The sequence below is a fragment of the Morone saxatilis genome, unplaced genomic scaffold, assembly GCF_004916995.1.
Source record: "Morone saxatilis isolate NCDOM2014 unplaced genomic scaffold, NCSU_SB_2.0 Contig15, whole genome shotgun sequence".
NCBI lineage: Eukaryota > Metazoa > Chordata > Actinopteri > Moronidae > Morone > Morone saxatilis.
The window spans coordinates 19,406,530-19,431,923 of NW_023339707.1; the positions used below are offsets into that span (position 1 = coordinate 19,406,530).

The 25,394-nt window shown below is 42.1% G+C and overlaps 1 protein-coding gene across 1 annotated transcript in view; it reads right to left on the reverse strand.

Moving 5' to 3' along the window:
- LOC118323991 (ankyrin repeat and SAM domain-containing protein 1A-like) overlaps positions 1-25,394 on the reverse strand; it is a gene marked incomplete in the record, with an annotated part of 69,077 nt that overhangs the window by 41,147 nt on the left and 2,536 nt on the right. Inside the window, 12 exon segments of the mRNA XM_035656088.1 lie at positions 1,172-1,265; positions 1,997-2,040; positions 2,888-3,017; positions 3,630-3,686; positions 3,969-4,138; positions 4,281-4,367; positions 4,452-4,553; positions 4,669-4,744; positions 5,416-5,712; positions 15,052-15,114; positions 16,062-16,218; positions 16,445-16,525. Coding sequence (XP_035511981.1) covers positions 1,172-1,265; positions 1,997-2,040; positions 2,888-3,017; positions 3,630-3,686; positions 3,969-4,138; positions 4,281-4,367; positions 4,452-4,553; positions 4,669-4,744; positions 5,416-5,712; positions 15,052-15,114; positions 16,062-16,218; positions 16,445-16,525 — 1,358 coding nt within the window.

Consider the following 25,394-nt stretch of genomic DNA (forward strand, 5'->3'; position numbering starts at 1 on the left):
GAAAACCACATCCCTATTTAGGTTCTGCCAGCTGTCTGCGTTTATGTAAAACACAAGAGTGGGAACTATAACTTGCTGATGTGCAAACAGAAAAGAAGAAATAAGAAGAAAAATCACAGTGGTATTCACATTTAAACCAAACTTGTGGTTTTTGAGGCTTTAAAAAAGGGAAAGGAGAGTATAACTTTAGAGTCACTAAGGACAATATGCAAGGAAAAAGGAAATGAAGTGTTTCACATTTTCCTCACTCCTCACAACATCAGCCTTTTAACAAAAACTGTCAAACTGACTTACTCTGTCCTGCGGCAAAACACGTTCCAAAAATATATGTGCTGCTTTTGTTGAACATTAAACATCTATTTAATGTTTAAACCCATTAGGGTTAATCTTCTGAGGGTCATTTGCACAGTCAATGGTATCAACATAAAAGGAGCAGTGACACCAAACCAACACTAAATAATCAAAATCAATGCTGGAAATTGGTCTTCTTAGTTTTAACTATTATCAGATATTTTCAGTCAGACTTATTATAATGTTGCTGCAGTCCATCTATAAATTCTTGTGGTACAAACTCTTTCCCACAACCAGAATAAGAAAAGCATTAACCAACCACCCTAAAACTAAGAAGAAAAAACAACTTGTTCCTACTATAAACAGCACACACACCACCAGCTTGCCTACCATGCTTCTGTCTACAGTTCCAAAAATAATTATTCAATAAAGACATCTGTATGTCCTCTGGGAAAAACCCAGAGGCCATGCTCCTTACCTCTGCTCCATTTCTGACTGGATGAGATGGCATATCCAGCTTTATGCGGGATGTGAATCTGAGATAGGAATGTCACAATCTGATCAAGAATTCAGTTTCATATTGGAAATGAAACAAGTCTCGCCCACTTGCCAGGGAATGTCAATCAGCCTGCTCCCGACGAGCCAAATCCGCTCTGCTGCTCGAGAATGCCAGTCATGCATTCCCTGGCAGCGCTAATCCAAGCCAGCCCATCTCACCCTGCAAACTCAAATGCATTTCTCCCATTTCATTGACATGCTTGGCTTGTCTTTTTCAGGTCTGATGTGTCCAGTCCATCTTCTCTTACCCTCACAGCATTGCCAGCACCAGTTGTTGGTTCTTATCAGGTTACTAAAATCTGAGGACAGTGGCCAAACTCACCTCCTGGTGCCTGCGTGCCCACCCGTCCTGGAGGGTGCAGGGTGTCTTTCGTCTTGCTTGGGGCTCTGAGGTCGTTTGGGGCAGTGGGTTTACGCTGAAGTGGGAGAGAAAAGAAGAGAAAATGTACCTCACAAACACTTCCTGTGCGGCCAGACAATCGTATTAGCACCTGCAGTTAACCAAGTAATAGCCAAAGTTAATTATTCAGCTCGTTTAACATGAAGCAAAGATGCAATCCAACTAATTGCCTGCATGGCAGCACTGGTGGTGGGTTTACGAACATCAGCCATGATGTGGCTCAGCTCACAAGAATGTACATTAGAGCAGAAAGGACACTGTGCTGCTCATTTATTATTATTGTTATTATTATAATAACTAGGCTGCTGAGGAGCACAGCTAATCCAATAGGAGCTTGAAGTAAAAGATGTGAGCAGATATTGTGGGCAGCAGGTGGGGTTATAGCAGGGTGGCAGCAATAATAAAAGCCACTAACTGGATGATAAATTGAAAAAGGCAATAAAATGATATATAATAGGACAATAAATAAAGCAGGCAGGTTTACACAGACACCCAGTTATGAGGGCCAGTTTGAGATGAGTTCTGCCTTCTGCTGACATATGACTCAATCTTTGACTGTGAGGAGACCTTCATCTTCATTATATAACCTGCTCTGGTTATATGGTCATGCTCCAGATGTGCAATTTAAAAACTGCAGCAGGGAAACTGTTATGTGACTGTCAAAAGTCCATCCATATGTTTTTTTGTAAAACTTGCAAAAAGATGTAAAAGATATGAGAAGGATGAAAAGAAGAATGTAGTATTTACCTGAGGTAGGACACTGTTGGAAGACTGTGTAGTGGTGTTCTCATCTAAAGGAGATAGATAACATAGGTTTGGGCAGATGAAAGATTATCTTGGTCCATTCAGAGCTCAATTACTCAACGTATCTTGAGACAATGTATTGCCAGTTCTGATTGTCAGGAGACACATTACGCTACGAGAAAGCGATGTATAATAAAATCATGTATCATGCATGGCGACATATCGGGCTACAAGTCTTTAGATTAATCTCTCTGCATGCAGACATAATAAAGCAGTTTGAAAACTGATCGGAAAAAGAATCGTCTAACATTTCTGTCCAATTTAAGAGGGGAAGCAAAACAGTAAAGAATCCCTTTTTTCCTAACATCATTTATCCACATCGGGGAGGCATGATGACATCAGCGATTAAACTCTAACCCTTCAGCTCCGTGACGTTTTCTAATGGTGCCAGTGAAGCTGACTAAGCTGGAAGGCCCGAGGGGATGGTTTTAAAACATCAACATCAACAGCTAGGGATCCAAATGGCCTTCTAATTTAATCCCATTTAATCCAATTACATGCAGTGCCATTCATCAGCCACAACCAAAGGAGGGTCTGCTCATGTGCGACACACAGACAAGTGTGTGTATGGCAAGGGTTGACCGTGTGTAGGTTAGGTTAGGAATGTATTTGGGTTCTTGTTGTGCTCAGACAGCATCAGTGGAGTTTTAAGAAGTATTTTGGAAACAGTAGCCCAGCTCTTTACTAACTCTGCTATAATCCTGGCACGAATGAGGGGTCACTGAGTGAGTTTACCTAGGAACAACATCTCCTACCAACAGAAAAATCTTGTATGCACAAACTTTTCATAGTATTACTTCCTCCCTCTGGATTATACTTAAAGTGCACGCTTACCTTTATTGGACTGGGACTCCTGGCCGGGCGGTGGGACTTTGGTCTGTGCAGTCAGCAACAACTCATACGTGTGATCCTCCTCCTCCACCGGCTCACCTCTCTCATCAATGCTGCTATTAGTATACAGGGCCTGCAGAGAAAGAAACAAAGAGAGCAGAGACAAGGAGAAAGTAGAGGGTAAGAAGGTGAAAAGAAAATGTTATGCACAATCACAACTTGGAATGACTTACTATTAAGCATTCACCAAAGCAGGTTATAATTTAGGGTCCAAATATCTGGTTGTTTATGTTTTAGTATAAAATAAAGTGTCCTTAATAATCCTTCAACAGTGCCTCCTCTATGGTCAGCCACAGTTGAGGCAGGTTCTCTGATTCTGTCTTCACTTCTTTTCCACTTCACTTCTCCTCCTTTTTACGCCCCCGCTGCCTGTATCCCACGCCGCACTCAGATGAATATTTATTAAGAAGTCGTTTGATTTGAGCAGCGGCCGGAAGAGAACAGTCGTGACAAGGGTCGTGGCGAAAAAACACTGGCTTTCTCAGAGGCAGATAATTATTTTCCAACAGCCCCTGTGACATTGTTTTAATGAATCCCTCAGAACTAACTTTTAAAAGGAAGTCGTACTACCATGACTACGCATCTACCACACATCTACTGTGCTACAAACAGTACATATGACACATATGTCTGTGGTGTTAGATGGCAACACGTTTCTCTTGGCTTCATGATCTTAGCTCGTCACCTTTGAGCTCACCTCTTCTTCATGGCCAGGATGTGATGAGTGGAGCAGGCGATCTTTCTGTAAATTATCAGGAAGATAAGATGCAATAAATATACAGTTGCTAATCTATCTATCATGAGTTCATTGCAAGAACTAAGTTAAGAAATGTACTGCATACCCCCTCTGTACCAAAAGAAGTAATGATAATGCTGGAGGGGTTTGAGGCCCAGTCATGTAGATAGAGGACCTCTATCACCCTCTAGTGGGAGTTCTGCATTTCATCTCCTATAAAACCTTGTGACAAGCTTAGCATTTTTGCCTGCATGTGTATGTGTGGGTTACAGTTAAACTACTGCTGACCTTGCCAGCTTCACTATCCGGCCGTCCAGAGTCCCTGTCAGAGGATTTGCCGCTGGTGAGGCTGTCCAGAGAGTGGCAAGAGGTGGCTTCAAACAGAGCCTCATACGGGCTCTCCTCCTCAGGCCTCGGGGCCAGCCCCGAGATCAACTCGCTCACCTTCTCCAGGTCACCTGTAAAGACAGAAACAGACAAACAACGTAAGTGAACACAATAAAAGATAACCCTCTATTGCATTTTTCCTGCCCTGTGTTTTCTGTTTAAACGGCTGACTGAATCACCGCTACAACAGTTCAAACATCTGTTCAATCTTACCCTTTTTCCGTGGGCTGGGACTCTCCTGAGGCGGAGGGATTGGTGGTGGGGGAAGGTCAATGTCAGGGGGTTTTCCAGTCATGTGACCTGCAACAGACAAACAGGACATTGTATCACAGCTGGTAAATGTTAAATCAAGAGGACACTTCCCAACACACGTTTGGTCTTCACCTAGGATGAGAGCAACTATCTCTCTGCTCTTCTGCGAGGGCATGTCCTTGACAGTGTCCAGCGCCGTCAGGCCCTTCTGGTCCGAAATGTTCACATCGATACCTGATGAATGATGACAGGAACAGTTTGGTGCAAAAAACAGTCATGTGTTATGTGTGGGTTTTTGCCAATAGCTGCAAGTGATTCCAGTGTTACTTAAGTGGCACTGAAGTCTGACCTGCACTGAGAAGTTTCTGCACCACATCTGCCTTCCCAAACAAAGCTGCTTCGTGAAGGGCACTGCCTTTCTCCGTCTGAGCAGAAAAAGGAAACCAGAAACATAAAGAATCACAAGCACAGAGAGTTCAGATATGCGTGACACAAACATAATTATTTCGAAAATTAAGGAACTAAAGCACACGTTTGTTTCCTGCAACAATTGCCAGATGACTTAAACTTATCAGACCTACTCCAGCACCCATATTTTAGTAAGATAAACAGTGTATGGCGACTGTCAGATTTATGCCCACCACCCAGGTCCACTTCTCTACTGACAATTATGTGGTTGAGGAATCAAAGCAGATCATTTTCCAGCTCACAGGGCCATGCTAATTGAAACCTGCAGGATGCAAGGCCTGAAGGACACTGGATTGACTCCCCATCCTTGATTCAGAGGAAAGGAGGACAGAGTAAAGGGAAAAGTATCTCCAGACAGATGGATGGCACAGTTTGGTACAGAGTCAGAGCCAGAGGGCCCACCAGGGGGAGTACGCCCAGCTCTGCTTTGATACCACTGCAGTTCCTTTGCAAACTGAGAGCTTAAGAGTTTTACATTTAATCTCATAGCTTTAGTAGGAAGTAGCGAGAGGAAGTGCTGCAAGAACAGATTAAGTTACCCAACATGATTTGGGCCATGACAGCATATTAAGAAACACTTGCAAACTGAAACTTTTAAGTTCACATACACATATAGACAACAACACACCTCATAGTTGATGTCCATGCCAGCGTCCAGCAGCACCTCCACCACAGACAGGTGTCCGTTCCGAGAGGCCAGATGCAGCGGTGTGTGTTTCTTGGTATTACAGCTGAGCAGGTTGGGGTGGGCACTGAGCAGTAGCTTGACTACCTCCAGACGCCCGTATAGTGCAGCCAGGTCCAGCGGAGTCTCGAACTTGTTGTTCCTCATGGTGGGGTCTGTCAGCTCCTCCAGCAGCAGCCGCACCACCCCGGAGTGGCCATACTGGGCAGCACAGTGCAGCGGTGTCTCGTTGTCATTGTTCTGTTGGGGGGTGGATGAACGGGTGAGAAGCAGCACAGGGACATAGGGCAATATAGACAGGAAAAAAAGTGACAAGTAGATGTAATAAAGGAGATCAGTAGAGAAGGGACATGAGCTGAGTCATGTTTGTTAATGAGTAAGAATAGGTGACTCGGGGGAGTCATCGTGAGGTTAAACCAATCAGTGCACAAAGCCCGCCACATTAGCTGATTAAAAGGTCATGAAAAAGCACCAACCAGAATGAAGCACATAGTGAGGCCTGGGGGGAATATCTGGCAGAGTGGGGAGGGGGTGCGCCTGACTGGCAGACCTACATGGACTAATGAGGACAGGTGTTGGGAATGGCACTGAGTGCCAGGGGCAGCAGGGTTCTAGCAGAGGGGCAGAGACAGGTGGGGAATTAGCAGAGACATGGGCCACTTGGACAAGGGGTCAGAATGTCACTGGCATTGTTTAGTTACAACGAGAGAGACCTGGCCCATTAGTTTCGTCTTTACAAGATGGGCTGTCACATCTATGAGGCACTGCTGTTTCTGTTCACACATCAGAGCACACCAGTGTTGCATTTCCCCTTACACTGCATTTTGACTATTGTCTTTCTGGGGTAGCGGAGAAAGAAGGACTGGATTGTAGTGCGGAAAAGCAAAAACACTATTTTCAGGTTGCAACTAGAAATTATTTTCATAGTTTATTAATATGATTTTTTGTTTTTTCAATCAACTGTGGTCTATAAAAGTTTCCAGAGCCAAAAGTTACATGTTGAAATATCTGGTTTTGGCCAACCTCCCAACAGCCCGAAACCCAAATATATTCCATTTACATTTATATAAAAAGGAGAAGCAGCAGATCCTTATACTGGAGAAAGTGGAACCAGAGGATGTTTAGCCTTTTTACTTGAAAAATGACTTAACAATTCATCAATTAATTGATTATAAATACAGCTGCCATTTATATTTCTATTGATCATCAAACCAATTAATCCACTAACACTTGATAATACAACTTCAACATATCAACAACCAGTAATAGATAAGTGTCCTTAATGTTAAAAATGTTCACATCACTGTGATCCATTCTGTGCAAAAGTGAAAATGATGTCATCTTTGCAACCTAAAATTTGGCCACATTTTAAAAAGATCTTCACTGTAGAACAAGCAAACAAACAGTAATTAAAATCAGTAATTACAATGTAAACTCAGTAAGTGGTGCTTATTGGATCTAATTGCTCACATGCAGCAACAAGATCAATGTCTAATAGACCTGAGAACATCTAGCACTGCTGATGATCTCTATCATGAACGGCCAGCAGGGGGCAAACCCTGCAATACAGGAGCTGAACTGAGATGCTGACTTGGTGGCATGGGAATACTCTCTTGACCAATTCAAACAACTGAAATACAATGACAACATGGATAGCGGTATTTACGACTTTGCTGCTGGGTTGTATCTAAAAATGGGAGACCAGTAGAACAGAAAAAAAAAACATAAAACCCTGCCTATAGTAGCAAACAATATGAGTGTGGGAGAGTGAAAAAATAATTATAATCACTGTTCTCAGTCTCTCAAGGTGTGACAGAATTGCACACCTCGCACCTTACCTAGAAATGTATTTCTTGGCAATCTTGCAAATAAAGCCTGTATAACACTACAGCTCTTTGGCTCTATTCACACATTGTGCATAGATGGGTGTGGCAGATAATTCCAGCTATTGTGGAACCACATGCTCCAAGAGGCATTCATCGCAGATACACAGAGCCACCTACAAAGGCCTGACAGCTGGCATGAGAAGCCCCCACATGGACATGCATGATGCCAGTTTGGGCGACTCCCAGCGGAACATGCCAGCTGTGCCACGGCAGACAGGATATCATGTGGAGGGGGCAACAGGGCAGTTGTAGACAGGTGTCAGTCACCCCTTCAATGAGACTTTCACAAAGACCTGGCGCCAGATGGGATCAGCAGGTATCTCCTTCATTGTAAGAGGGAGAGAGTGGGATTCAGAGAGAGAGAGAGTGAGTATTGTACTATACTGGCAAATCAGGTCACAGCTTGAGAGAGAAAGGAGGTGGAGCTTAGAGAAACAAAACGACACCTGCCTATCAAAAGAGGGAGCACAGAAGCCTGGCTGAGGAAAAACATGCTCTCGTCTTAACGGAACAAAACAAATTAAAAAAAAGGGTTTACTTTCTCTGAGAATTAAACCGAAGTGACCTCGGTTTTCACTGCCTGGGTGGTTTCATCAGTTGGATTTGTGTTCTTGTTTCACCTTTCAACAATGCTCTCTTTGACTCAAAACAAACTCACATGTACGCACACTTGCAGAGAAATGGCCAGGCCGCACATAAAAATAGCATGCCGTCTTGCATCTGTGATGCACCAACAAGCATTTGCCACAGCTTTTTAGATAGATTTACTCTGAATGTTTAGATGACTTCAGCAGGCAAACATACATGCTGTGATTAAATCAGCATGATTCACTTCCTCAAATGTGCAGGTCTGCTGCTTCAATAGTAAACCAAGTAAATCTAGCACACAATGATGTATACAAAGCATCCAAAACAACTGTCTCTGAGAACAGGGCAATGACATTTTGTAAATCTTGCTATTACTAAAACATGAAACAGGAGTGCAACAAAACAGACCTAGTGGACTGATACCTTGAACTCTGTCAGTGCTGTGGTCATTGCTCTACAGCTACGTGTCATCCAGCATCTGACTGCATTAAACACGGCTGACTAGCTACTTGACACACTGATAAGAAATAAGCAGCAATGAGACATCGAGCCTCGCCTTTGATGCAAGCTATGCTACACATTTTATTCATACAGGGGTTTTTCCACTATTGGGTCTCTCCAGGAACTCCCAAACACGCCCCAAAACTATTTCTACCACTCCAATTTTGACTATGTTTTGTCTTTTTGATTTTAATTTTTAAACACATTATCTTTTGCAAAACATATTCTGCATATACTAACTTAAAGAAGGACTTGCTGTTGCAGGCAGGAGTTGCACACACAAGACTATGAGAAAAAGCATTCTGTAATTAAAAAGGGGGAACTAAAAATGGGTAGCCTGGTTTGAAACTAATTTTAGCAGACTGATATAGCCCTGCAGTGGAAAAAAAAACCCAAAACATTGTTACATACTAAATTAATTTTTGATTTTCAGTGCAACACTTATATTCTCAAATAGCTCAAATCGTTCCGGTGTGAAATCTCACTCTATAACAGGAACAGGTTCAGCCTCATCTCCACTGTACTACCACAGCCCACATGAGCAATCCAACAATCATGTACTAACAAGACAGCACTCTGAAGGCTATTGCACAAAAAGGCACCAATGACTAGCAGCCTGGCTGGGGAAGGAGATTAGAATTCATATGGCACAGCCAAGACTTCCTGGACAGTACATGTTTTTATGAAAATCCTGCCTTTACTGTGCTGCAGACAGAATAAAACCTCATCCTGATTTAGACCTCAGTGCATGTCAAACAAGAAGAGATTAAGATCTCCACTGGTGTCTGCTGCTGATTGATAAACCCTGTCCTAACCAGAAACATCTGGAGATTACACTCCATTGTGTTTTCATGCTGCAGAATATTCTAAGAGGAGGGGGATAGAGGCGCACAGAATGACAGAGGGAACGGACGATGTTATGATTCTCACAACCTGGAGCTGGGAGATGGTAACACGGCTTGACTAGCAACCTCAGTCACGTGACGTGCTGGCTGGCAGCAGAGCGAGGCAGCGGTTACGTCACCCTGGCCCCTGGTAGTGGTAGTAGTAGTGGTGGGTGATGGTGGTGGTGGTGGTGGAGGGGTGGGCTGAGCAGCTGTTGCAGCTCGTGTGCCAAAGGGCTGCCCATGCTCACTGAATGCCTGCCTCCACTGTCACAATCTGAAATCCTGCTAGTTTTTGCAAATTCATATAAATCCTGGATCTCATACACGCACAAGGTGTCCATTTTCCGTTTGTAATGGGGTTAAACAACTGTTAGAAAATCATTATCCATTTGTCAGTTGTACAGTCTTAAAGAAAAAAAACAGGGAGTGCTTCACTGGCTCACGAACAATAGAGTTTGTAATGCTGAAGCAAAAAAATAGTTATAATCAGATATAAGGATACATGTACAGTATTTGCCAACAATTATAACTATATAGCTATATTGCTTTTGTTTTTACACCAGACTCAAATAAAGGGTGTCCACAGGATTTATAGTTGTTGACAAACACATTAATAACCATCTACTTACAACTACATTATAGTGTGTTATAAACCATGTATTAAATGTTTATGTACTGCCAATAAATGCTAAAAAGTAAAACATTATCGTGTTATGTTTCTTTTTATATTTTCTTTTGTTTTAAATATCTCTGAGTTGGTCGAAAAAAAAAAAACAAGAAATCTGAAGGACAGTTGCAGTTGAAGGAGCTCTGGGAAATTAGGAAAAACTAAATCAACTAATTGCAGCCCTGGTATTTTTCTCCATTTGTCAATAGCCGTGTAAATACTCATCTGAATTCCCAACGTGTTCTTTCCCTTCAATGCACAGCAACAATAAAATAAAGGCTGACTCTAATAGTGGATTTTTATTTGGACACTGTCATGCATTCCAGAGTAAACAGGCCGTGCAGTCCTGTAATGAGATGAATGTCTAACTGGCTTCCTGCCACAGACTCTAATTCTTTGTTGAGTGGACTTTTTCTCCCTTTTACAGGAAAGATTAGTTTTCCCCTTCATATTCCACTTGATTAAATGGGACACACTTTCCTAACAAAACAAACCTAACAGCCTTTAAGATCTTAGATACCATCTCTGCTCTGAGACTCTCCTCCACCAGTAACAAATGGCTCCAACTGCCATAGAAGACACACCCTGAAAATTTGCAAATGTGAATACATGACAATAGAGAAATCCAGATCTATGTGTTAAATAACAACAAGTCCTCTCAAGGGCCCGTCAAATGGGCTTCAACCATTTCTTGGCACGACAGAAACGTGAATGAGTCCTGGAGGACGAGCAGAGAGCAGAAGGTAAAGGGAGGGGTGTGTGATGTGTTGTTGAGGGAAGAGCTGGACACTGAAGTGACAGACAGAGGGGATAAATGAGCGGGTTGGCAGACTGCAAGCGTGCCTAGAGGAAGCAGGGGAAACTCTGCTCCACTGATAATGAGGTGACCAAGTCCGAAGAAATTACTTCTGCGGCTGCCATCAGAAACTTTTCCTATGTCAGCCCTCTGAGATACTACACACCAGGCCTGACAGAAAGACATATGATCCACTTCCAGTCTGTATATGAGCATATATCCGCCTAAAACCAAAACATTTTGCCGTATTTTTATTAAATGTCACATATTTGACATCTCTTGACCATCAATTTTATTCTGTTTGAATTTTCCCAGGGTAATGTACAGTGCATGATGTTGTTTGAGTTTGCATTAATGACAGAGAACCCGGACTTCTGAGCCTGGGTCAGAGGAACTCATCTGAAAATATATTGTATTAGACATGTGACCTATATAGGAAGATGAAGCCAGTGTGAGAGGTAGCGTGATATGAGTCTGGGCAGACCAACGGCTAAGTCTTATTATGGAGTAATACACAGAATGTATACTAATTAATAAAAAAGAGGTCAATGAAGACAAATTGTCTGCTGGGGAGGGTTTATATATACATAGATAGATAGTTGACTAATAGTATTAAGTAATAAAAAATAATAAGAATAATAGACAATTACATGATGATAATAAGTAGATAAGCCTTATGCTGTCCTTCCATATGAGATTATTCTTCACAACAAATATAATTTTTAATAAAATCTGGCATAAGAAGGAGTCTAATAGGGCGGCACCTAAGCATTATTTTTATTATCAATACATCTACAGATTCTCTTCTCTATTTATGTCTTTAAATATATAATTTCACCCAAATATATCAAATTTACAATGATAAAACTTGCTTAAAAATGACTTTACCAATTAATATATTAAAGCTAAAACAATTAATCAATAAATTAAATCAATTAGTCTAACAAATTTTAAGATTTGCTGCTTTTTCATTGGGTTATGCGATAGGAAACAGGTTTTTTTTCCTAGTGTTGATCAGATAAAACCAGAAACCACATCATCCTGGGCTTGTAAAACATTTTGACAAGCACATAATCCCTAATGAAAAACCATTAGTTGCAGCAAATCGATTATCATAATGGTATTTTTTGACTAATCAGTTAATGAACTAATAATTTCAGCTCCAGTGTCTACAACTTGTTTTTCAGTAAATTTTCTTGAACAGTATGCACTAAACCTGTATAACCCCGATATTCAAATGGCGGGGTCAGTCCAGGTCAGGTCCTGTGGTGAGTGGTTGGCTCTCCCCTACTGAGGCAAATGAAACATCAAAGTGGCCAACCCACTCAGGACGCTATCAGCAGGAGAGAGCACAGAGAGGTATAATGAATAAACATTTGGTCTGGCTGGCTTCCTGGACCAGGATGACAGAATTGGACCCAGTCCAGACTGATCCCTTGAGCTTCCCTGAAGGGGACCACTGAAGCCCCAATCGACTGTGAGTCCCGGACCCCTCTTAAAGCCCCATCACGCACCTTTCATGTCTGGCTAGCTCCCTCTGCACATCTCACCACTGGGTCACTCCCCAGCACTGTACAACCAATAAGCTGTGACACGGTTACTATGACAACGTCCCACCTCTTCCTCTCCTCAGCAACGCGAGCTTTCAAGCACAAACTGGGAGGTGGGGAGAAGAGGAGGAGGGGCAAATACACCCATTTACACACTCGCACCGACAAGCATGGCATGGAAATCTTTCTTTGATGCTGATGCAAAGAGACTGGTACACTGAAAACCTCCCATCCTCCTCCTCCTGATGATCTGGCTCTCTGGTCCTGGAGTGTGATAAGAGGGAAGGCATGAGGCACCCCGCCCACTCAGTCACATGATGCCATCAACCATGACCACAGCCAGGGCCAGAGCATCAACACCGCATCCACGATTCTGATTTATTCATAACAAGGCTTCAATTATTCAGGATCATGACCAGGTAGTGGTCCCCAAACTATCCTGAAAGTGTTTACATTAAGACACCATCAATAATCTCAGCAGACCACAAGACCAAATGTGAAATCGTTTGAACAGAATAAATGGAAAAAGAGAGTAAGACAACCACAGCAGGAAAAGTCACACTCTAATATATAGCAGGCAGCATTAAAGAAAGCCAGCCTTCCCATCCAAACACTAAGAAGATTAGTCCAGGGAAAATGTGACAATGTTCCAAAATAGTGTACAGCTTTATCTACAGGCCTGGGTGGGTTTCCAGCTCTCTGCCTGCTGAAAATGCAATCATAGAGCGACCAACATGTTTGCACTGCTCTAACTGTGAGGGGCGACACTGTCAGAGACACTGTGAGCGCTGCGGTGTCTGCTGAACAGCCATCCTCCTCATGTAGACAGACTGTGATTGGAGCTTCCCTGGGTAGCCTGATGGAATACTATGTCATCCAGAAAAGTCACATTAATGAGGGATAAAGAGTAAAGGTTCCTCCTGGTCTGTCCCCAGGTTATGAGCAGTTTATTAAGTGCCTAGTTTCCCAAGACATGTTTGCCCCCTCAATCTGATTTTTCTTAGAGGTATCATAATTTTTTAATTTCTTTAATCTTTGAGGGGTTATTTTATAGATTTTTAAAGTATTCCGGTAGCACTAAAACAAGTTGTTGTTGGAGTTTATAAATTATTCATTCAGAAATAATTGTTTGTCTACAAAACAGAGTCTACAGTCATGTTAGCATCTCTGTGAGGCTGTACTTAGGCACATAGGTGCTTCAAGCTAAATGCTAAAGCCGGTATGCTAACATGCTCACAATGCAATTGCTAATGTACAAATGTTTAGTAAGTAATGTTTACTGGGTCCACCATGTAAGTTTAGCACGCTAGCAGGCTAAAATCTGCTAATTAAGTAAACATGAAGTAGAGCTGAGGCTGAAGGATATTTGATTCGTTTTGCCCGTGTTTAGTCATAAACCAAAGTATTAGACACACTAAAAGTTTGACCTTATGATGGTGATCGAGGGAAACTTAATCAATAATCAAAGTTATTTAAATGTATCCTTAACCATGTACATCACGACAATCCATCTAAATGTTGTCTGGACATTTCCCAATAAAAAAAAAAGTCAACCTCATGATGGCGCTAGAAGAGTCAGTAAAATTCATCCTCTGGGGACGATGAATGTCTGAAAAAATTATGACAATCAATTAAAAGGTTTTTGAGATATTTCAGTCTGGAACAAAGTGGTGGGTCATACAACAGTGTTATCACAAGAGCCACGTTGCTAAAAATAAATTGACTTTTGCTGGCTGCTGACTGAAGCATTAGAACTGTAATTATGAAACAAGAAGTCAACAAATGTGCTTTAAAGCAAAGTGTTCTTCTAACAAACTCCGAACAGAATGTGGAACAGATACATTTGGTACCAACTTCATTTCACAACTCAGGATAATGTGTAAAAGTGTGAAAAATAACATTTCGTTGGGTACAGCTTAACAAATCCAAAGAATGGGTCATCTATGTGTATTATAATAAATTGATACTTCAGGTTTTGTAGCTATAGGTCAGATTGAATTGAGGTAGTTTTGTTTGTTTGTATAGTAAAAATAATGAATTCATTCAATCATAATTAATCAGCAACAATCATTAGTTCCAGCATTACACAATTCATCTATTTAGCCCTCAATTTGTAGCAATACACAATCAATCAGTGTCCAGCAGCCAATATTACAGAAGACTACCATAGTGGTTGTTGTAGCTTTAATTAATAGTTTGGTTTCTATCAGTCAATATTTCCTCCTACTGCTGGCTGTGTGGTGCCAACTACTGTTGCTGTTTCAGCCTGAATATTATACAATTTTACATATCAAATTCACTAAATCTTTAACACCCCAAGAAGAAAAAATGTAAATCCAGACTAACAATTCACCTCCAGTTGCCCTCAGACATAACTTTCTGGGGCAATAGGCCGGTACAACAGTATTGCAACACGTAGCAAAAAGATTACGTTCTGTGGTGGAGGGCATGTTGTAGTGCAGTGTCACTTGTGCGAAACATAACTCTCAATAAAGTTGGAGATCACAAGCGAACATGAGTAGAAAGCCAGAGGACAGGGATCTACCGATAGTCTGTGAAATTAAAAGCCTCCCCATATCTCTGCAGCAAAGTGGCCCCGCAAGCAGCAGCAACAAACCAAACCCAAGCACAGCAAGCCAACACAGCAGGAAAGCAAAGAAGCACTTCAAAAGGAAATGTTGTTTCGGCAGCACCGTGTACACACCTTGGCATTAATATAGGGGTCAAAGGGCCCACAGCGTTTGAACTCTTTATGGTCTACAGAGCTCTGGGAGGGAGGAAGAGAAGATAGGCCGATGGTTTTGGTTCAGACAAGCAATGAACAAATGAATGATGATCACAAATGAGTCAAACTAAATAAAAAAGGAGAAAAAAATTGAGTTGAGTTAATGAACAATCAGATGTCATGAAGTGGCAGGGAGAAATGACACAAAATGAGACAGGTAGACTTTTTGCCATATCGGAGGGTGACTTGTTTGATTAAATTTTATGGTTCATACTACATTTGTGGGGCTCATAATGGGTCATTTCTCCTCATTCCAAACAGGACAGGCCAGAGATGTTGCCGGTATGGAGGCCGTCTGTGCAGTAAGCAACCAAACAAAATATGAAACATGAGTTAAAACAGTTAAAATGGTTAGGGAAAACAAGCTCTTCTCACGCTAGCATGGCGTTAAAGCACTTCAAGTATCATAGTAGAAGTCAGATTCATGATGCACTGAGGTTAATGAAATCTGCTGACAATCACTTTGACATTCTTAATGTTCAAATACAGTATAGAGCATGCCATGCTGAAGTAGAATTCGAAATGGCATGGAAAGTGGCATTTCATTGCTAAAAATTACCTTCTTACCAAGTGGAAAAATGATTGACTTCCTACGGCTGCTGACTAAACCAATAGAACTGTAATTATGAAACTATTGGAGTTCAGACAATGTGCTGAAAAGCAAAGTGTTACTACTGCTACTGCTGACTTTTGCTTTCTGCAGACATAGACTCACATTGTCTAACAAACTCTGAACAGATGGAGGAAGAAATCTGTTTAGTACTGACGTCATTTCACTGATATTACCAGCATTAGTAAGTGTGTTTGAATCCTGGAACCTAGGGAGTGAAGAAGAGGAACCAAAAACACACACAAACACACAAACACACACACACACACACACACACACACACACACACGCACGTAGACGAGCAAATGCAGTGCCAGACCTGCTCGTTGAGTCTGGGGTGTGAAGGTCCTTGGTGTATGAGCAGTTTGACGATATGTTCATCTCCCTTCCACGCAGCCAGGTGGAGAGGGTAGCAGCCCTTGTTGTCAGCAATGTTGGTCAAGGCCTCGTTTCGTAGCAGCGCCTCCACTACCTCGCTACAGATGAATGAAGGGACATGGCGGGTCAGAAAATGCCACAGCTGTAAACCACACTAATAAATACACAAGGCCTTAACAAGCAGCCAATCAACAGCTTTACCTTCCCAGAGGGACAATTGTCCGTGAGGGCAGACCTCATTTAATGCAGAGCATAAACAGAGGAGCTGAAACGGGCTCTAGCTAACACCCCCCCAATTCTGAGAGGTATTTATCACTGATCTACCTGTGTCCATTAAGGGCGGCGTGGTGGAGAGGGGAGTATCCAGTGCTGTCCACACAATTCACATTGGGGCCTCTCCAGATGCTGTTAAGAATAGAAAGGATTGTTAAGCACAAAACACAACACACAAAAACACACCAAACAAACACCGCCTATCCCTCTGCAAAGTCTTTAACTGTGGGTGTGACTGATTCTGTTTTGATTGCTATCTCAGGGCTCCAACCGGTACCTACGGTACAGCCCATCCCCACCTACATACAGGTGGTTGCGTACATTGATGCACTCTATCTCTGGACAGGAATGAAGAAGCACATGCCAGAAGCAGTATCGAACCAGATAACCTGGAAGGAAAAGAAACTATCAGCACTGAGCAGCTAAGACGAGCTAATTATGTCTCATTTACTGTAACTCCACGCAACCTCAGCCTGGTTATTTAGGCCAAGTCCTGAAGCAGGTAGGTAAAGTAGAAAAGGGTTTTGTTATGCAGTGTAAGCAACAACAAACAAAGCATTCGGACGGAGCCAAAATGCACCGAATAGGGTAAAGCGGTAAGGTAGGCCAGCAATAGGCCAGTACTCTCATTCACTGGAGCTGAACTCAGCTGTCAGCTCAGATTGGTTTGTTTCTTTTAATTTGCAAAGAGCGCTGTGGTGAGGAGGAAAAAGAGTGATGATAGAGGGGACAGCAAAGAGAGACGGAGGGAGTAATTTAAGAAGAAGGATGTCTGGTGAGACGGACTGCCAGAGTCTGGGATGTGAGGCTCTCTGAAAGACCTTAACACATCCTAAATAAATCATGTGGCAAGGAAATCCCAGCACTAGTGAACCAAATATCTGAGACCAGAGTCATTTGGCAAACAGAAAGGGAATGGGAGCAAAACCACTGGGCCTCACAGAGAATCAATCATGAATGGGAGAGAAAATGAAAAAAGTAAGGAGAAATCTTATTTACTTTTTTTTTTATTATTATTTACATAGCTTTTCATACATTATGGAAATCTGTTTCAAAACCAATAAAAACTACTGATCTGACAGAAGGATAGCTTTATAAATTATGACTGGCTTGGATTTTGAAGTAATTTTTCTGACTAAAAGCCTTTGGAGGAAACAGCATGGGCTATTTGCAAATCTTTTCAGTGTAGAAAAACAAATCAAATATCAGCTCCAGGAGATGAACACCCTCACAGACACAATATGAATTGATCCATGGTAGAATCAGTGTGTAGAGAGCCTGATGCTCAGCCTCCTCATATCAGCTTCAGTGCTACCGTATGACTTTGGTTCACACACACTTTTTGTCGCAGTAATGGCTGTTTTGCCCCCCTAAAATACATCTCCCATAATAGCTCTCAGAGCAGTCTGCAATTACACAGTCAGAGCCGTCTCATTAAATAAGTGTCTTGGAGGGCTCTATAGCCTGCAGAACAATGGGCCTGGCAGAGCACAGTCACACAGGGATGCACCACTCTACTAGTCATAACCTAAGCCATTTATTTCTTACAGCAGGCCTTCTGGGTCTCATCTTACCATGCCAGGCAGCCATGAAGACACGGGACATCAAAAGCAGGGTGTGCCAGGAGGAAATACTCGTGTGTGAAAATGTGGTAAGAGGAAATGCTGGGGATAGATAATTTTTTGTTAGAGAGGGGAAAATGTGTGAGCTACGATTATGTCGGCTCTTAAGGCATCACACATTCACACATCCTCTGCGTTCCTCCAGAACCAGCAACCAAATTTTGTAGTTAAGAGTACAGCAACCCTGTCTTGTGCGTGGCCGTCCAACACATCAAAAGGCAAAACTGAGACAGAAACAGACCTCTGGTTGCTGTCCTAGATAAAGAGTTATGTAAGGGCTTACAGCAAAAAACCCATAAACAAATTAACATAAACATGAACAGAGCAGCGACTGTGACTGGAGAATTAAACAAATTCAGGCATATGGCAGTAAAGACTACCAGAGTAATGCTAGAAGTCATGCCACAGGTTCGGAAACATAATTAACACGACTGTAATTCCATTGCATTGATTGTTGTGACATGCAAGTGAACATTAGGACATTTACTTTAAAAAGGCATTGCAATATAAATGTTAACATATTTTGTGTTATATGTATAGTTGATCCGAGTCCATTAAAAAAAAGTATCTGTTGAGAAACAGTGGGTTTTTGCTTGCTTAGTTTGTGCTAAATAAAACTCCATTAAGTCAGATGTGTCACGAGACATATTGTAAGATTTCCCTCTCATATTTAAAGTCATCAATTTTAAAGAAAAATCTAGAATAAAGGCTACAATGTATGATGCATTTGCACACGGGTCCTCCTCAGCAGCCTCTGATGTGTCATGGCCAAAATGCCACTCAGGAACACAAACATTGTGTCACATCAGCCACATTACCAGAGAAAACCTAACATGGGTGAAATACATCACAATATGATGTCACTTCCTAGTTTCTATTTCCATGTTATTACAGCTCCAATAAGCGATATGGGTGTTTATTTATCCAATATCTGTATCATCTAATAAGATGTATGCTTCACTGTCATAGAGTTTCATTTGCTATAAGCACAGCTGCCTGTAGTAGCCGTTTTAAGTGCAGTCCAAGTGTTACGTCCTCAGAGCGTTTTGGCAGCATGGTACTCAAGGGCATGAGTCAGAGTGGTGCTCGACAATCCACTTCATCCTCTTACTACGGCTCACAACCAACCTAACTGAGGGACGGGCTTAGACCCATAGCAGGGCAACGGGCAAAACAGAGTTGATTTGGTTTGGGAGGGGGCACATTCATGCGAACTGACTGAGGAATTCCTGTTTGAAAGGCTGAGCTAATCCTTAATTTCCCTGAGGGAATATCAGCGGGATGAAGCTGAAGTTTGAAAAAGATTCTGGGGGGCTGTTCTGTGTTGTACAAAGCCTGGCCAGTACGAGAGGAGGAAGGATAATAACATTTTCCCTCTTTTTATGTATTCTCTGCATTAGTCTGCTGATGTTAGTCACACACACACTGAAGACATTTTACAAAGACAGTCCACTTCCAAAATATTTGGGCTTAAGCATAAATCTCCACTGTGTTTTATTCTGAAATTCAAAAGGTCATGGAGTTCAGCAATTAAATGCACAAACAGTAGACAATAGAGTTTTCAGCCTTAATTCTTGTATCAAGTGCGTAAGCTATCAACTCAATTAAGTTAATTGATTAAATCCAGTATGTATTGACAATTTGATAAATATCCACTCTGTCTGACAGGTAAGCAAGTATGAAAAGGCAGGGGTGCCTGATAAATGTTAAAATGCTTACCTATTATCAGGACTAGATCACGACTAACCAGAATAACTAGTTTAATTGCTTTGCAGAATAAATATTTTAGTCCACAATTCAAATCATACGTCAACAAGTCGACTCATTTGACAACAGCACATTTTCTAAGTAAAGGTTTTTTATTTTGCCAATATCCAAAAACATTTCCAGTGGAACCAAAAGTCATGATATTTGATAATTCATTTATGTTTATTTATGGAGCACTGGGGAAAAGGCAAGGCAAAATTCAGTCTTATGGTTTAAGCACATGAGAAACCCAGGTGAGTGTGAACCTGGTGTCAAATAAACAGATTTGTCCTGCAGCCTATTAGCGGTGTGACCACACCGCCAGGGATTAGTCTAGCCCAGGGCACTGAGCCCAACAGTGACTGGCACATGTCAGCCACCATCGGGAAAATTGGGCTTAATTACACATTCTGCTGGCGGGTGCTGAAACCAGATGCCCCGCAGCCAAACGGCCAACCTGAGCATCTTCTCCTCAGCAGAGACAGACTGAAGTACCTGCCAGAGTCCTCCAGGCCTGCTGAGGTGTCAAGATACCATGCTGGGACCAAAGAACTACGGCCGTAATAAATACTGTATTGTTCGGAAGCAGTATCACAAGTTAAGTAGCACAGGGAAACAAATTAGGCAACAAACTGCAAATCTATGACACGGCTATTATAAGTCTGTGACTAACAAGTCTTAAAGCTACATAACGAGAATTTCTTGATCATGTGGCTGATGCTTCCGACAATTTGTGGTTAGGGCTTAATTTTCTGGAATTCCTATAGAACCCATATTTCATTGGGTGGCACAAGTGTTACATGAAATAAGTTTACAGCAATTGCTAACAGCTCTGTGAGGCTGCATTTAGGCAGAACAGTGTTTTGAACTAAATGCTACCAATAGCATGCTAACATGCTCACAATGACATGTGCACACTTATTTTAAAGGAGAGCTGAGGCTGATGGGAGTGTCATCAATTTTCCAGGTTGTTCATAAACCAAAGCACTGGACAAAGTCAAATGTTGACCTGCTGGTCCTCGAAAAGGTCAGGAGATAAGAGCGGGACAAGAATGTCCTAATACCAAATTCCATGGCAGTCCATCCATTAGCTGTCAAAATATTTCACCCAAAACCACACGTCAACTTGATGGTGGCACTAGATGAAAGGTCAGGGGATAACTAAAATCACTAGGAGTCTTTCTCTGGGGACAATCAATGTCTGTTCAAACTTTCTTGGCAATTCATCCAATAGTTTTTGAGATATTTTAGGCATTGCCATCCATAGAGCAATCTCAAATAATGAAATATTACTCTAGTCCTCTTCTTTAAGTGCTGCAGTAAACAGCTCCAGTTAAAAAAAAGGCACAGAAAATGTTGAAATGAAGACAGCAATATCGTAGCCAATTTGCCAGTTCAGTTGCATTGCACAGCTTGATTGAGTCTTCACGGCTCATAAACACACTATAGTGAGCATTTCACACGGCAACTGTGTTGCAGCAGGAGGTGTGAATAAACTGCGTCTGCCCACAGACTATGATCAGAGCAGTCCAATGGGCTCCAGCAGAATCAAAATGATGGGCATGAAAAACACTAGACGACTGAAAAGGTGGGATGAATACAGAAGGAAAGAAGAAAAGACATCCGATGAGGCGAGACAAGACGGAAAACACATTCACATCACAGCCTGTCTGCCAACAAGCTGGCATTTCCCACACCGACTTCACAGCAGATGCTGCTGCTCAACTACACAGATCTCCCAGTTTCACACGGGCATCCCCTGAACATTTTGCCTGAAAGAGTAAGCTGATGTTCAGTTTCGACTAAAATCCTGTTGGATGGATGGGCAGTTATTTCAGGTATGCTGACAACCCACTTCTGGAAATAGCACACAACTTCTGTGTGATCTACTTTGCAAAGTTGAAAGGTTTTGGCAAATACTGCTCAGTCTGCTCACACCATCCATCAGCAAAGTCATTCTTTAACTTTGGTACAGCCACCTTTAAGGGTGTTATCAAGCTGTTGTGACCATAATACTTATCACACCTTCATCAGGATAGGCTACATGTGTCTGAAAGTAGGTGTGTTTCACAGTTATTGTCTGTTGCCAATCTGCTTAGTCATGCTGAGACAAATCCAATCCAGAATACTTTTTTTATGTTTCTTTTACACTGTTTGCACAAATATCAAAGCAAAAGGGGAATGCTAAGATCTAGGCTAATTTGTTTCCTGTGTGAACATATTGAGGGCAGTGCCATTACTCCGGCTCCAAGTACAACATGTTTGAAGTCTGGAGGTGGAGTGGATGATGGCGTGGGCTCCGCAGGTGGGCAAAGAAGACTGCTGAGAGCAGCAGAGTGGGAGTGAAAGGACGACGCCAGCCAGCAAGCCAGACAGATGAAAATGTCTGCATGGGTCAGGGGGAGGGCTGCTAACGGCCAGCTAACACACGTGTAGGCCTGAACAGGTCGAGAGGGCCTGACGTCTCTTGGTCGTTGTGGTAACTCTTCCAACAAATGGGTTCAAACACAGACACCACACACAAAGATACACCACTACCTCAGCAGTCTTATCTCTTCCATTTGTCCATTTGTTATTATAAGGTTTTCCCTGAGTGGGGTGAAATAGGGTTTACATAAACATGCACACAAAAGACTCTGGTAAATGGGTTCGGTTGTTGGTGTCCTGCTCATACATAAGCAACTTTCAGTTTCTTTTAATAGAGGAAACAAAAAAGGTGGAACAGTTTCTTTCTTAGAAACCAGAGAACTACCGTGTTGTAAGCACTTTAAACATTGTGAAAGGTGCTGTTAAAATCATTATTAGCATATTACAATTGCTTTGCATCCTAACAAGATCCATTTATTTCATAGATCAGAGGGAACTTTTTCCTCTATAAACCAATCAAGAAACCCCCAACCTACTTTGATGAAAGCTATTTTTAGCCTACCACCAGTAGATTAAAGTAAGGGTGGCTACATGCCGCATGGAGAGGACATTATACTTTCTGCCCCCCCCCCCCACATATGTGGAATTCATCACTGCTACTAAGTGCCTTTCTGCCTGCTTTCTCAGACTACACAAACATAGGCTGTAAACATAACGCTCACTGCAGAGGATCCCAATTTCAGATACTCCTGGAATGCTAACATGGTGGTGTTGGATTTCCCAGCTACCACTGCTCCCTCTTGGGTTGAACGAGCTACAGTTTCTTTCAGTTCAGAGGTCAACAATTAATGAAATGTGACTGCCAGACCGGTTTGCTTCCAGACTTTAGCTACCTCGGAATGAACTGAGGGCTCTTTGCTGTTAAAGTGATAGAAACTCCCTTGTTAACACTGTCTGCCTGCACAGACCGCAGGCAGTGAGACAGTTTGCATGAACTTTGATAGCTACTATGAAATCCAGCTAAGGACCGAGGGTGTCAGATTCCTGCTGTGAGCCTGTCATCTGCAGATATCCCATCTCAAGTCCTACAGTGCACCTTCACACTCACTGAATTCTACATGCGTAAAGCTCCTAATAACGGAGAAGCTCCAGGGATATTTTGTTTTTTCAGAAAAAAGGACAGTATGTGCTAGTTCTTATGCAGCAGATATTTCCTCGGCTGACACCAGTCTGACAGCATGGGTCTGCTTGGGATGAGCCAGAAATTGTGGATGTAATGGGATGGAATGATCTGGAGTTGTGCCCAAGCCTCTTAAAATGCTCACCAAGTCATCACACTGATGCTTTCCTTTCACTAGCATTTAGAGAATAACAGATAATAGAAAAAAATATATTTTAAGAGGCCTTTCTGAATATCTTACACTGATTGTTATCACCAAATATAGCAGTCCCACTTGTATTAGCCTACATGAAACATTAGACTAAATCAGTAGGATACTCTAAATAGGTGGTCCAATTCTATCCAAATGACAGCTCAATTTTCTTTGTAGAACCAAAAAGTAAAGAAAAGCCCCAGAATGGTCTTTAGGGACTGATATGAATATGAAAAGCCACCATTCTACGCTTTGTCAGTGGGACAAAGGACATGGCTGTGAAGCTGGGAGACGAGCCCTCATCTGGCTAAGCTCTCAGAGCGTCCGTCCAGAACTCCATGCATTCCTCTGTTAATTTCCCCTCAGTGGGCAGGCACTCTCCCTGCCAGGGACTTGTCTTACCTCCGGTCTGACCGCAGCAGCTGCATGTGTTTGGACAACCCAGCCAGGAAGTGCTAGTGAAGAGCTCTTCCTGTAAGACCCCTAGGATCAAAACAGGTCATGGGGCCCTAGCAAAAACTACAGTATGAAGGAAAACACAGCAAATGCATGCGTTGAAATAAGCCCTAAAATAGACACCTATATGGCCTAAATCCCGGGGTCTCAAACTGCCAGCCTGTGGGCCATTTCTGGCCCTCCATCCCCCTCTCTCTGGCCTATGACGTGATGTCAAAAATATAACATAATCTGACCAACAAGAATAGCATTTTGTTTTAAATTATTTATTTATTCTAGTTGTTTATCAATTTAAACTCCCCCTTCATATACTACTTAAACATAAAAACACAAGTCTATTTTTAAAATGTGTTTTGTTTGTGGTAAAATAAGGGCAAAGGTGCTCGCAAATGCATGTAACAGGTTTGGGCAGGTTTGGGCCTTCATTTGTTGTTTGGCAGTGAACAACAAAGATGATATACAATGATTATTTAAAAATGTATAAAGAATGCTGTCTGCATTTTTTTTGTTAAATACGATGTTAGTAATAGAAATATTCTCAGAATATTCTGCTTCCTCGAAGTACTGTGGCCCTCCTATGAGATGACAATACCAGCAGAGGCCCCAAGCAAATGTTAGAATTTGAAACCCCTGACCTAAATAATTCCAACAAACAATATGAACTCATCAAGTTTACTTCTACATCAGCCACACTGCTGCTCGGTGGCACTATGAAGGTTACACCGTGACCTCTCTGCTCGAGGAAGCCCTGCCCAGCTCATTTTGGTGTTAATGGAGCACCACGGAACAAATGTTTGGGGCGGCGGCGGTGTTAAACATGCCGGGGTCAGTGTCTATCCCATGGCAACCGCTGGGATGCAGCCTCCTGGGAAAGCAGACATTCCGCAGAGCAGAGCTGTACAACTGCCTGGTTACAAAAACACCGCAAGTCTTGACATGCACCCCATTCCAGAGCAAGAACGCCAAAAATCTAGTGGAAACACACACACACAACACAACACACCTTCAAAAAATAGTAATGAAGCCAATTAGGTTAGATCACTCATGTGCATAGCCTGTGGTTTAAGTTATACAATAAACAGGTAGTTGTTATTTACAATATTCTGTGCATAAGGACTAATATGGCAACACGCAACACTTCTAATTAAACGACCGTTTAGGCTACAGACCAACTAAAACTACATTTACTACTATATATATATAAACTACTACTTTTTTTTATTACAAAAGTGGAAGTAAATGTAAGGCGGGTGCAACACGAGTGTGAATACATGTTGGTTAGTTGTTAAATGTTGCCAGCGTGTAGAGAGGGAGTACTCTCGACATGTCGATGTTGGTTGTATCCCTCTACGACCAACAGATCCGACAGATCAAATCTCCTCTGACAGGATTACAGGCCTACACTTTCTAACAATGGATGATGAATAGGTTACAAAG